The following is a 13,532-nucleotide window of genomic DNA, read 5'->3' as shown; positions in this document are numbered from 1 at the left end:
GCAGCGTTGTTCACCATGTTGAGACTCACGGCACGCTCTGTGCTATGTGCGTATGTGTGTGTGTGTGTGTGTGTGTGTGTGTGTGTGTGTGTGTCCCATATGGTGCAGTGGTATGTGCAGCGATTTCCAATCGATAGGTTGCGGGTTCAATTCCCGACGATTATGGTCACACACGTCTTTCTTCTCTTTCTCAGACTCTTCCTGACTTTTCTTTCATTCTCCTGGGTGGTTACCAACAGCCAGTGTATGCCGGAGTATGTGGTGTGGTGTGTGTGTAGAAAAAGAAAAAAAAAAGAAAAAAAGAAAAAGAAAAAAATGGAAAAATGAAAAATAGGGATTCACTGGCCAGAAAAAGTCACTTCAAACAGCTGTGTGGTGGATACCAGGCTAAAAATAGTGGCGGTCAATTCATCAGCCTTGCAAGCTGTTGAATGGTGTAATCCCAGCACAAGTTGCTATGTCTAAAACATAGCTGTTCGCTATCATCGCTCCCGCGATGGGCATGTCTGAGGTCTGAGGTGTGTTAGGGTGGCAGTTTCCAAAGAATGGACTACAATAGTACAGTATCCAGATTATATAGCACTCGTATATACTCTGGATAATACGAGTACAATTTTTCTGTACAGGAAGCGACTGTGTGAGTCGTGGGTTTTCACGACACCAGCATCTGCAATACCGGTAGATAGAGTGCACATGCACCTGACGCAATATTAATTTTATCAGCAAAATGTGAGGCCACTAAGCTACAGACCAGGGAGTCGTAAAATACCGGGAGGCGACACGCCACACATTTCACGATCCGAGGATTGCTGCACTCGACCCGCGAAATTTGATGCGTGATTGAAACGTCGTCGTCATCTTCTTTTTCTCAATTGTTTTTGCTATGCTTCGAGGCCTATTCTGGGTCTCCAGAGCGAAAGCTGGTTGTTTCTGATACGTACCACGCATTACCTTAGGTTGAGCCGTGGCTTTTTTTTTTGGGAAGTTCACTGCTTTGGAGACTACGGAATGTCAAGGTAAGTTATTCACGAAATGTACTCAAATTTGAATTGAGTAAGTGCGAATGACACCCTGTTTTCGAATAGTTCTCCACTAAACAAACCATGCCCATGGCCCCTTCATGTTGTCCAAGTTCCATTCTCGGTTTGTGTGAAGTTTCGAGATGAAGATCGATGATGCACTCACCTTTCCATGGAAGGAAAAAAAGTAGCATATCAAACAGAATCCATGCAGCATTTGATGCCACTATCCTCATTCTTCTGCATTCAAAGTGTTTCACATTATGGTCCATGAACTACACACAATATTTGTCATTTCTTAACTGTTCATAGCTGTTCATACTTGAAGTAACTGTGTTCTGAACACATTGCCTTCAGGAAACGTAAGGCCGAGTCGCCTGACCGACTGAGCAAAGTTCTCCGCGAAGAAAGACACACTATCGGCAAATGCACTCAAGGCGAATACCCGTGAATACCCTGTATACTGCTTGATCCACTTATCACAGAAGCACACACACACACGCACGCGCACACATACCCTGCATACGCCCGTCGCAAGAGAAGAACGCAAGTCTGCAAATGCACTGGATGTGCACCCACAGATTTTCTCTTATAGCAACGATAGCGAACAAGATCTGAATGAGACAGATCAAGACTTGCACCAGATAACTGTATAATCCACACAACTGGCAAAGCCATGTGAATCGACCACCAATGCACAACACACATACACCTTTGGACCTTTGGATGCCCATTGCTCTGTGCAATGATAGCATCAGGAGTTGCAGTATTTCCTGTGGCGAGTTAGATCATTGGGCCGACGCTGAAGTCCCTGCCACAGCCGCAAATGAACACTCTAGGCTTTGGCACAGCTGTGTCGTAACATTGTGTCTTATATAGAGCTTCACTTTGGGAAAAAGCTGTTGAGATGCTGGAGAGCACTTGTTGCCATGCTTGCGAAATGCCAGCACCATTGCATGCCTTCAGCTGGCACACTTCCTGGCGTAGCAGATTTCCAAAACCTGATGCCTTGTGTAACTGTGTCCTGATAACATGCAGGAATGACTCCATCGCCTCAGTAACACTCGCCTGTCTCATTGTCAGCAGTTCGCAAATTCCATGGATTTTCACCTTCCATAGGCCTGTACACCATGGTGGCACTGCCACTCTTACATGGATCTGCACATAGGCAAAGCAAGGGTTGAGGGCGGAGGTTTACATATATTATAATGTCAACAATTTACAAACTAGGTACACACGTAATTTTCAGGACATGAATAGGGAGGTTTCGCTCTACGTAATTACGTATGAAAATCCGTATGTCGTACGCGCCGGGGAGCGAGGGCAACTTTCATACATAAATCTCTCTACGGATTTCCGTAGGAAAGCTATTTCCTACGTTGGGTCCTCCGTAGAACTTTTCGAAATATTTTTTCGCATTTTCCGCATTTGTCCATGGCAACATTCAAGCCGCGCGAAACACAAGGTACACACACCGTACACCACGTGCAAAATATCATGGAAAACGCGGTTTCGGTTCATGGTGCATGCGGTGGTCGCATGCAGCCAACGCGTCTCCAAAGCAACAACGCATGTTGATCAGTCGTGGAGAAATCACGTAGAGCGAAACCGTACAGCTCTGATTTTTACGTATGAAAATTCCGTGCAGTTCACACGTTATTTTCATACGTAATGGACCGTATGCGTGTTAAAACAAAATGGCGTCACGATTTATTGAAAGTGGTATAGTTGGTGGAACGAGTGTTCAAACCCATTTGAACTTCATACTGTTCGTCTTCTTTTTGACATGCTCCCTTTCCATCGTCCTTAGCTTTTATTTGTTGAGAGCTGTTTTGGCTTTCTCCTATACCTCTGGGGGATGCCAAGTGATGGTTTTGAGAGGCTGGTGATGGCTGTGAGCGAGAGTTTGCCGATCGGCGTCGTCCTCGCTATAGCGATGAAGATACTAGTTACTGCGCACCTGGCAGATATCACAACACGTCGGAGCGTCCAGGAGCAAAGGAATCTTGGGTTTTCACTGGAATCTAGTTCCTCCAGCATCGTGTAGCCCACCGTCGGTGAATGGCGGTCCAGAAAGGTCGAAACTGGTCTTCTGCAGCATCTCGCAGTCCTGCGAGGCACACTGAATACGCCCGTCATGTATTCTACAAATAAAAATCACGAAGTAGTGGACTTTACAGTGATGAGTCTATCCTGTATGCTGCAAAAGACGCAGGAAATGTGACTGGTGACCGTACACTGGACGCCAATATCATCCCAGTCTTCTCCTGCAGGATCTGTTTGACATTGACATACCGGTATGCAGTGGGTCGACATTGGCCTGGTTTGGCAGCTATCTGCCTGGGTGGATGTAGCAGGTTTGCATTGGCGCGTCGTCCAGTCCGACATTTTCTTGTAACTGTGGAGTACCGGCAGGGTCTGAGAGGTTGCTCGTGCTGTGAACACATCTCTACTGCCTGTCTCGTCCTGGAAGTGCCGTCTCGCCGCTTCCTTGCTCTACAGTCACGCCGTTATTTCGCTTTGTTTCGTGGTGCAGCTCAAAACCTGCCCAAACAACTGTGAGCTCGCAACATGGTATGGACACATTGCACCACTCATGCTGGTTAACTAAAACCGGGATAGTCGAGTAAGCGAGTTCACTCCCTGGGCCATGGCAAGATCTGTTCAGCGCGGGCTATTCCAACCTCCAAGTGCATAGTCACCGATCGATCCATGCGATGGTGGTTGACCTACAAAGAGCCAAGGTCTACGAGTACTACTATTGGATGCTGTCTACATGCAGTCAACAAAATCAAAGTACCTCAGTATGCCCCAGAACAGGGCATGTGCATCTATAGCATGACACAACAGGGGTTCTGGCGGCACCTGTCAAACAAGCAGTAGCGACTAGTGCCAGCTACCTATTGGAGGCTAGCCGCTACAGTCTGTCACTGGAGATAATTATTATGTTCACTGTTTAGACTGAGCACAATCAATGATGCCCAATCAATCTGCCCAATGTGTGTTCTGTTCCACCTAATTATAACGTCCCATCGCATCAACCCTACTACACGCACATGTCGTCACTCTAGCACGACTTGTGTTATTATTGTTTATTTTGATTCGCACGATAAATAGAGCACAATAAACGTTAACTTGACCGAAGGTTAAAGGCGACTGCAGATAGAGGAACACATCGAGGTACAGGTGCCGGCATCAATACAGTATCAGAGAGGTATGCAGAAAAAACTCTCGTAAGCCCAAGGGGAAGTGGTTGATGAGGGATGAATGCACTCTCCACGCTCGTCTACACTGTTCGTGGAAATGCACACATACATACAATAATATACAACATAGCAATAGCATGCACAGAACCGAACAATTTCATGTTCACACATGCAAGCACAGACCTGAACATTAGTACCGAAAGCCGATACAGACAATATCCCCATACACACAGACGCACACACACACAATGCCCCATGTATGCGCCCGTGGCGAGAAAAGCACGCAGATCTAAAAATGCACTGGATGTGAACCCACAGATTTTCTCTAATAGCAATGATAGCGGATCTGATTCTGAATGAAACACACACACACAATACAATTATTGAATGCCCATCCGCAGATGATGGCAGGTCCTGAAAGAACAGGCAGTGTTCCAGTGATGGGGAACAGAACTTCGAGTGGCGAGTGAGGTATACACACACACGTGCGTGCGCGGGCACACACCAAAGTATGAAGAAATAGAATCGACATCGTAGTATTCATTGGTTGGGGAATGGAAAGGAAAATAAAACATTGCTGTAGGTTATTGTTGTAAGGACACTGGGAGCACAACAGAAAGGTAAGCAACTTGCTTTGAAGCAAAGAAAGTTATTATTCCACGGATCTCAGAAGGAAGGAACGTTCCAGAATGCTGCACTGGCAACAGGCGGCCTGCATGTGCGCGGCCCCTGCAGTCGGTCCAGCTGCCGGCCTTGCAGTGCTGAAAAGAACGTGCAGTACAGCATGTCACATAGTATCGCAGCCTGGACAAATAGACGCTGGGAAGTCCTAGTTATGTGCTCACCTACACCACGATGCACCAATCTTCTGAGCTACTTTGGCAACAATTTTGTCCACTTGAGACTCCCATGGGCTGAGCCAGTTGTTGAGGGCTGCATCAAGGTGGACGGCAATGACCACTGATGGCAAGGCAATCCATGACACACAGTCACTAGGGCATCGTCAACATGGCGCTGAGGCTGGATGAATAAAATCAACCTTTAGGCTGCCGCGGGATTGACAACGAGGCCGCTGTCTCGAAGCTAGTCAGTCAGCCTGGTCACCGCTATTGACGAACCAGTCGCCACCGCCAGCAGTGGCGGTAGGTTGTGACAAGTATGGTGCAATATTGTCAGCAAATTCAGTACTCAGGATAAGATGAGTGACAAAGGGAACGTTGTGTTTGATAATATTGAAGTGAACAGGGATGATCACAAACCCTGCGCGTACTCCACCGTGAGTTACAAGAAAATTCCGGACTGGACGACGAGCAAACACCAACCTGCTACATCCAACCAGGCAGATACTATAACGATAGCTGCCAAACCAGGTCAATGCCGACCTACTGCATAATGTCAATGTCAAACAGATCCTGCAGGAGAAGACTGTCGCGAATCTCACGACGGAGATTCCGAATTATTTATTTTTACGTATTTTTGTGTATTTTTTACGCATGAGATTTTTTCTTGCGTACAACCGCCATGTTTATTTTCTATGGCAACGAGGTCAGCACACGAGGAAAAAACTCGGTGCTCCTTCGTCCACGTAGACAGATATATTTTGCTTCCACTCGTTTCAGAGTTACAAATGTATGCTTCTCTCTCAGATCAGTATTTATCCAGAGAAGTATTTACTAGTAGCCAGAGAAGTATTTATACAGAGAATTATTTATACGAACCCAAGTATTTCTACAATCAGTCTTTCAGTCTAATCAATAAATCTCCCAACCAAGTATACTCGTCAGAGTCTAAAATTATTATCTTGTCCGTCGGTCTATGTAACGATAACGACGCGAAAAACTGGTGCCGAAACCCAGGATGAGCAAAGGCAAGAACAAGAAAGGTGCTGTAACACCGTCGAAACCGGTTGGAGAGAACGAATCTCCACTGGAAAGTTACAAAGAAGAAGATGACGAACCGTCTCAGGCGATGTCAACACCAGCGGCATCGTCGTTCGTCGCTGCACGCAAGTCGAGGGAAGCTCACATTTACGCGGGCGTCTTGGAACAAGACTTGCAAGCAAGTCTCCAGTATGACGACTGGCGCAAGTTGTCTGATGACGACGATCTGGAGACGACAATGGAAGAGTTAAGTATATTTGTTGATAAATTTAATGACTCTGTTATTGTCTTTGAGGGGGTGTGTGATACTCTTGTAGAAACTTCGGGCTCACCCCTGTTATCTCCGGAGGTTGACTTAGACAAATTGCTTCTGTTAGGTGTAGATTGTAACCGTCGCATCAGCTTCCTCAGATCCGTTCTAAAGCAGTTGCACATCCGTCACAGAAGAAACACGGCAGTCGTGACGCAACCCACTACACACACTAACCACGCTGTCTCACCTGAGGTCAAACTCCCCAAGCTGGACCTGCCCAAGTTCGATGGTTCTGTTTTGAAATCTCAAGAGTTTTTTGATGTGTTTGTTGCGACTGTCCATGACAACGCACGCATTTCTGATGTTCAGAAATTAAGTTATTTGAGAGAGTGTCTGGTGGGGTCGGCTAAAGAAGCTGTGGCAGGATATCAGATCACAGACGCCAATTATCGGGTAGTGTGGGGTGTGCTAAAGGAACGCTATGGATCCAAACAGAAATCCATACACGCACACTACACTGCTTTGATGAATCTGCCACCTGCGTCTAACAAGACCCACTCACTGCGCAGCTTGCATGACAAACTCGAAGAACAGCTGCGCAGTCTCGCAGCACTTGGCCAAGACGTTGGTCAAGACATCTTCGTCTCACTCATTCTAAACAAGCTCCCTCAACACACCGTGCTGCAGCTTGAACTGCGAAAACCAACTCAGTGGAAAGTCAGTTCACTGCGACAGGCATTCAGTGAATATGTTAAGGCCAAGGAAGTCGCCGAAGAACAGGGCGCAGTGCATTCAGAGTCCGACCGTGCTCAGACTAGCTCGCAGACCAGGCCTAAACCCAGCCAGAATTCCCAACGATCCGGAGCAACACTGCTGAACGACCGCCAACCTAAGTGTCATTTTTGTAAAGAATCTCACTTCTCGGACGAATGTTTGAAGTATCGTACCGTTGAACAGAGAAAGGAACGTGTCAAGGATCAATGCTTTCGCTGTTTTCGCAAGGAACATTCTGCTCGGGATTGTACTATCACTCGCAAGTGTTACTATTGTTCCGGACCACATCACCGCAGCTTATGTGTCACCAAGTTCGGTCAGGCAACCTCTGCGCTCAACGTCCATGCGGAACCGTTCTCACCCGACACTGCGCTCATCTCGCCTGAGGGCAATGTCAACCTGCAAACAGCGCTGACAGAAGCTAGACACAACTCCTTTGTGAAGCCAGCCCGCCTCCTTTTCGACACGGGTGCATCTCGGTCGTATATCACTGCAGATCTTCGCTCTGCTCTTGATCTTCCTACAGTCGCCACTGAGTCCATGTCCACAGCCACTTTTGGCGCGTGTAGTCGTAAACATCAAACGCTTGACGTCGTCGAAGTCGAGGTTCGGCTGTCCAACGGCTCCCTGAAGAAATTATCCGTGAGCGTCGTTCCAGTCATCTCTAGCCCTATAGCGAAGTACCCCGTCGACGCCACAGGTCACCCTGCTCTGCGTCATCTTCCTCTTGCGGAACCGCTATCCAGTAACCAGGAGTGGGTCACAGTAGACCTTCTTATTGGCAGTGACTATTATTTTGACTTTATTCTATCCGAACGCCTCAACTTCCCAGATGGTCTCATCTTACTGCAATCGACACTGGGCTATGTGTGTACCGGGAAAGCTTCGAGTAACGACCCTAAGGACGCGACGTGCTTCTTCTCCTCGAGCGAAACGTCCACCATCGTTCCTGACGCTAATCTTCACCAATTCTGGGCAGCCGATGAGATACAGGAACCAGACGATTGTCGTGATGATGATGCCCGAGCACACCAAGCATTCAAGGATTCGGTGCAATTTGAAGACAACAGATATGTTGTCAAGTGGCCATAGAGAGACTGTGCGCCGCCTCTGCCCGACAACTATGGTTTAGCCTTCGGTCGACTGCAGTCCCTTTAAAAGCGACTCTCCACAGATCACCGCCAGCTAGAGAAGTATCATGAAGTCATTGAGCAACAGGCCCAGTCTGGAGTCATCGAAGAAGCACCTAGGTACTCAGACTCTAAGCTCCACTACCTGCCACATCACGGTGTGTTCAAAACAACCAGCACGACTACCAAGTTAAGATTGGTGTATGATGCATCAGCCAAGTCTGCACACGATGCTCCCAGCCTCAATGACTGCCTACACAGAGGACCAGTCCTCCTTCCTGACCTCACAGGAGTCTTGCTTCGCTTCCGAACATTTCCTATCGGCATCATCAGCGATGTGGAGAAGGCCTTCTTACAAGTCAGTCTCGCGGAAGAAGACAGGGACGTGACTCGTTTCCTCTGGGTACGCGACATCCATTCTCCTGTCAGCGGCCAGAATCTAGTCACTTATCGTTTCACTAGAGTTCCCTTCGGTGTAGTCTCAAGTCCTTTCCTTCTTGCGGCTACACTCCAACACCATCTAACGCGTATAGAGTCTCCTCAAGCTCACCACATTCTTGCCAACACATATGTTGACAACGTAGTAGGCGGCGTGTCTGATGTTGCTGCTGGCCAGCAGTACTATACCACAGCGAAATCCAATTTTGCCCGAGCCTCCATGAACTTACGCGAATGGAGCACCAACTCGGAAGAACTTAAGGACCTTTTACCGGAAGGCGACAGAGCAGACAGTGTACTTCAGCAGGTGTTGGGGACCACATGGGACACCAGCCATGACACTTTGAATATCTCCGACACACAGATGTCCCAACGGCTCGTCCGTTCGAAACGCGAGCTACTACAAGCCCTTGCGCACTTCTATGATCCTCTAGGCATCCACGCGCCTGTAGTCGTCAAAGCGAAGCTGATCCTTCAAGAAGTCTGGAGACTCAACTTGGATTGGGATGATCCACTCCCAAACTCTATACATGTTGCCTGGTCTACTGTGGCTACAGAAATGGATGTCGCGTCCACATTTACAGTTCCCCGGTACTGCTCGCTGCCGTCTGCAGAAACACACAGCCTTCACATATTCTGCGATGCGTCCCAGTCTGCATACGCTGCTGCAGCATACTTAAAAACCAGCGCTGAAGGGCGCGATGTATCTCACCTCATCTTCAGCAAATCCAAAGTCGCCCCCATCAAACGACCAGAGACACTGACCATACCAAGAATGGAACTTATGGCAGCAGCACTCGGCGCTAAAGTCGCAAGACACCTGACAAAGCAGCTAGATCTAAAGTTCGAACGGGTCTGCCTGTGGCTTGACTCAACGTGTGTCCTGGGCTGGGTTCGAAGTACCAAGAAACTCCCCAGCTTCGTACAGAACCGTGTCAAGTATATCAACGAGTCAGGTGTTGAGTGCAAGTATGTACCTACCTTCGAGAATCCAGCCGACTTGCCTTCCCGTGGCAGTACCATACATCTCTCTGAGGAGTCGTTGTGGTGGCATGGTCCTAACTGGCTTATTGATCCCTCTATCTCCGAACCAGAGTTCCCAGGTACATTCGCTCCTGCATCTCATGTACAGGGGGAGGGTCCTTCGGAATTCGGTCCTGCTAGTGAGACTTCTTGCGACCGCTCAAAAAAAAAGGTTGCAGAAGACTCGGCCCTCTGTTCGACTTCGGTTCCCGGTGATGTCAGTGAGGCTTCTTGCGACCGCTCAAAAAAAAGGTTGCAGATCCTGCTCTCCGTTCAAAAAAAAAGGAGACACAGACGGAGCCCTCATCCCCCGTTCAAAAAAAAAAGGGCAGCGAGAGCACACCCACTTCCCGCTCAAAAAAAAGGGATGTGAACCCCCGTTTGGCATTGACATCACTAGATTTTCGTCGTTGAGCAAACTGATTCGAGTTACCGCATGGGCAAGTCGTTTCGTCGAAAAATGCCGCAAGCAAGAGAGATGTCACAGTACACCCTGGCTCTCCTCTGAAGAGCTCCGCAAAGCTCACGTGACGTGGTTGAAGTTTGACCAACGCCAGCAGTACGCTCAGACTTACTCGGATCTACAAGATGGAAAATCTAATCAACTTATTGTCTCTCTCCGTCTCTACACTCATGAAGGAATCATCAGATCTGCTGGGCGCCTACAGTTTGCAGACGTTCCTGAGTCGGCACGTTCGCCTATCCTCCTGTCCAGCAGTTCTCACCTGACCACACTAATAATCAGTGAGACTCACCACAGTCTGATGCATGCGGGTGGTACCCACACATTGGCATCCTTGAGAAACCAGTACTGGATCCCTCAAGGCCGACGCTCCATCAAATCTGTTCTGAAGAAGTGTGTGGTGTGCAGACGTCTGCAAGGTGGACCGTATCATCAGCCACAGATGCCCCAGCTACCATCACAGCGAGTAACAGCAGCTGACGCGTTTACTTTCACCGGACTCGACTATTTCGGGCCAATCTATGTGCGCAACCCAGACAGCGAAGTATCTAAGACATGGGTATGCCTATTCACTTGTCTAGTGACAAGGGCAGTACACTTGGAGTTAGTGGAAAACATGAGTGCGGAGCACTTTGTCCTCTGCCTCCGGCGCTTCACTGCAAGGCGTGGGGTTCCCCAGTTCATTGTCTCTGATAATGCCCCACAGTTCAAACTGACGAAGTCCGCCATCGACAAAGCCTGGTCGCAACTCGTCATTGACCCTGATGTGGTGCATCACGCCACTTCGAAAGGCATCTCGTGGCAATTTATTGTAGAATCTGCACCATGGATGGGAGGCGTTTATGAACGCATGGTGGGTGTTGTGAAGTCAGCGTTGCGCAAGGCCATCGGCAATCGACGCCTGTTACCGACTCAACTCCTGACGGTACTCACTGAAGCAGAAGCGGTTGTCAATAGTCGGCCTCTGGTGTATGTAGGGGGTGACTCGGGTGACTGTGGGGTGATCACACCCTCTCACTTTCTATCTCTGAAACCTAGCTTAGGGTTCCCGCCTCTGTCTCCTACTCATGATGAATTTGATACTCAGTTTGTTCCCGATTTGTCTTCTGCTGTTTCTTTGCTCCAGACGTGGAAGAGAGGTCAAGCGTTAGTGGACGCCTTCTGGAGCCACTGGAGGAAACACTACCTCCTCGCATTGCGTGAACGAGCAGATGCCCACAGCAGGAAACGTGGTGAACATTCAATGCAGCCTCAGGTTGGTGACGTGGTGATAATTGCTGAGCAACACATGCCCAGAGCCTCATGGAAACTTGGTCGAGTAGTGGAGGTGCACAGCAGCTCAGATCAAGAGATCCGATCAGCCACGGTCAGAGTAACTGGAACAGACCGACGGATTAGGAGACCTGTCACCTTACTTTACCCACTTGAGACCATGCCAGAACCTGCAACACCACCGAATATTACACCACCAGCAGAACCTGCAGCTCCACGGACTCCGGTTACTAGTAACCCACAGCCAGTCGCCAGACCTACACGCCGTGCTGCTGACCGTTGTCGTCAAGGCATCAAGGACATGAAAGATAAGGATCTTGTCTGATTCGTCGGACTAACATTCTAGCATTTCTTTCTCTCTCTTTCTGTCTTTGTGCCTCCGCTGACACTGAGTGCGTGTTGGTTATTCGATCGTGCGTACAAGCACAACTCATTACTATTCTCTCTTTCTGTCTTTGTGTCTTCGTCGACACACTTCCGATTGCGATTCTATGTATTTGCCCGTGTACTGACACGGTTTATTGTTCCCTCTCCCTCTTTCTTATTCTCTTGCCTGTGGGAGTGTCGCGAATCTCACGACGGAGATTCCGAATTATTTATTTTTACGTATTTTTGTGTATTTTTTACGCATGAGATTTTTTCTTGCGTACAACCGCCATGTTTATTTTCTATGGCAACGAGGTCAGCACACGAGGAAAGAACTCGGTGCTCCTTCGTCCACGTAGACAGATATATTTTGCTTCCACTCGTTTCAGAGTTACAAATGTATGCTTCTCTCTCAGATCAGTATTTATCCAGAGAAGTATATACTACTAGTATCCAGAGAAGTATTTACTAGTAGCCAGAGAAGTATTTACTACTAGTATCCAGAGAAGTATTTACTAGTAGCCAGAGAAGTGTTTATACAGACCCAAGTATTTCTACAATCAGTCTTTCAGTCTAATCAATAAATCTCCCAACCAAGTATACTCGTCAGAGTCTAAAATTATTATCTTGTCCGTCGGTCTATGTAACGATAACGACGCGAAAAAGACTGGGGTGTTGGCGTCCAGTCACTGAGTGTACAGACACCAGTCACATTTCCTGCGTCTTTTGCAGCATACAGGATAGACTCATCACTGTAAAGTCCACAACTTCGTGATTTTTATTTGTAGAATACATGACAGGCGTATTCAGTGTGCCTCGCAGGACTGCGAGATGCTGCAGAAGACCAGGTTCGACCTTTCTGGACCGCCATTCACCGACGGTGGGCTACACGATGCTGGAGGAACTAGATTCCAGTGAAAACCCAAGATTCCTTTGCTCCTGGACGCTCCGATGTGTTGTGATATCTGCCAGGTGCGCAGTAACTAGCATTTTCATCGCTATAGCGAGGACGACGCCGATCGGCAAACTCTCGCTCACAGCCATCACCAGCCTCTCAAAACCATCACTTGGCATCCCCCAGAGGTATAGGAGAAAGCCAAAACAGCTCTCAACAAATAAAAGCTAAGGACGATGGAAAGGGAGCATGTCAAAAAGAAGACGAACAGTATGAAGTTCAAATGGGTTTGAACACTCGTTCCACCAACTATACCACTTTCAATAAATCGTGACGCCATTTTGTTTTAACATGAATATCGCGGATTCCGTAGAGCGAAACCTCCCTAATAAAATAATATCCTGTCACAGTTTCAACACTGTCACGGTCATAGTGAACAGACAATGCACCGTGGGCAGACTCCCATTTTTCGGGTGAGTTTGGGGCGCTTAGTATGCTACAGATTATACATTCGTGTTCACAAGGACAAGACGAGACCAAAAAATGCAGACGAGAGAATCTCACCAGTAGTCCACAGCTGAACATCTCCACAACTCAGGTCACCAAGTGGATACGTGGCGTCATCTACATCTTCCACGGTGGACTCATCACTTTGGCAGGCATCTCTGTCTAGCTCCATCATCCTTTATCCCGTCAAGGCACAAACTTAGAATCACCAAATAAACTGCGGTACTGCTGACACTCGGACGATTCCTTGGGAGCAGGATTATTTTTTTGATTTTTGGGACCAAACAGCGAACGCGTCCTTTGTGC

At 48.0% G+C, this 13,532-nt stretch overlaps 2 protein-coding genes across 2 annotated transcripts; both read left to right on the top strand.

The window, feature by feature from the left end:
• Positions 1 to 6,082: 6,082 nt before the first annotated feature.
• On the top strand, positions 6,083 to 8,224 carry LOC135812839 (uncharacterized). The gene has a single exon (XM_065326055.1). The coding sequence runs from the start codon at positions 6,083 to 6,085 to the stop codon at positions 8,222 to 8,224; it is 2,142 nt and encodes a 713-aa protein (XP_065182127.1).
• A 1,015-nt stretch (positions 8,225 to 9,239) lies between these two features.
• On the top strand, positions 9,240 to 12,361 carry LOC135811407 (uncharacterized). Its single transcript, XM_065324641.1, has 2 exons — positions 9,240 to 9,895; positions 10,089 to 12,361. Exons 1-2 carry the CDS (start codon positions 9,260 to 9,262, stop codon positions 11,781 to 11,783), a joined length of 2,331 nt encoding a protein of 776 aa, XP_065180713.1. The 5' UTR covers positions 9,240 to 9,259; the 3' UTR covers positions 11,784 to 12,361.
• Positions 12,362 to 13,532: the final 1,171 nt, after the last annotated feature.

The sequence above is a fragment of the Sycon ciliatum genome, chromosome 3 (assembly GCF_964019385.1).
Source record: "Sycon ciliatum chromosome 3, ocSycCili1.1, whole genome shotgun sequence".
In the NCBI taxonomy this organism is placed as follows: Eukaryota; Metazoa; Porifera; class Calcarea; order Leucosolenida; family Sycettidae; genus Sycon; species Sycon ciliatum.
The sequence above is the reverse complement of the archived record's forward strand: the minus strand, read 5'-3'. Positions and strand labels throughout refer to the sequence as shown.

What these genes read in the sequence shown, in the direction of transcription:
- LOC135812839 (XM_065326055.1), top strand. Translation starts at nt 6,083, where the DNA reads ATGAGCAAAGGCAAGAACAAGAAAGGTGCTGTAACACCGTCGAAACCG.
- LOC135811407 (XM_065324641.1), top strand. Translation starts at nt 9,260, where the DNA reads ATGGATGTCGCGTCCACATTTACAGTTCCCCGGTACTGCTCGCTGCCG. An exon ending in GCGACCGCTCAAAAAAAAAG is followed by an intron (nt 9,896 to 10,088) that starts GTTGCAGAAGAC and finishes CTCAAAAAAAAG; the next exon opens with GGATGTGAACCCCCGTTTGG.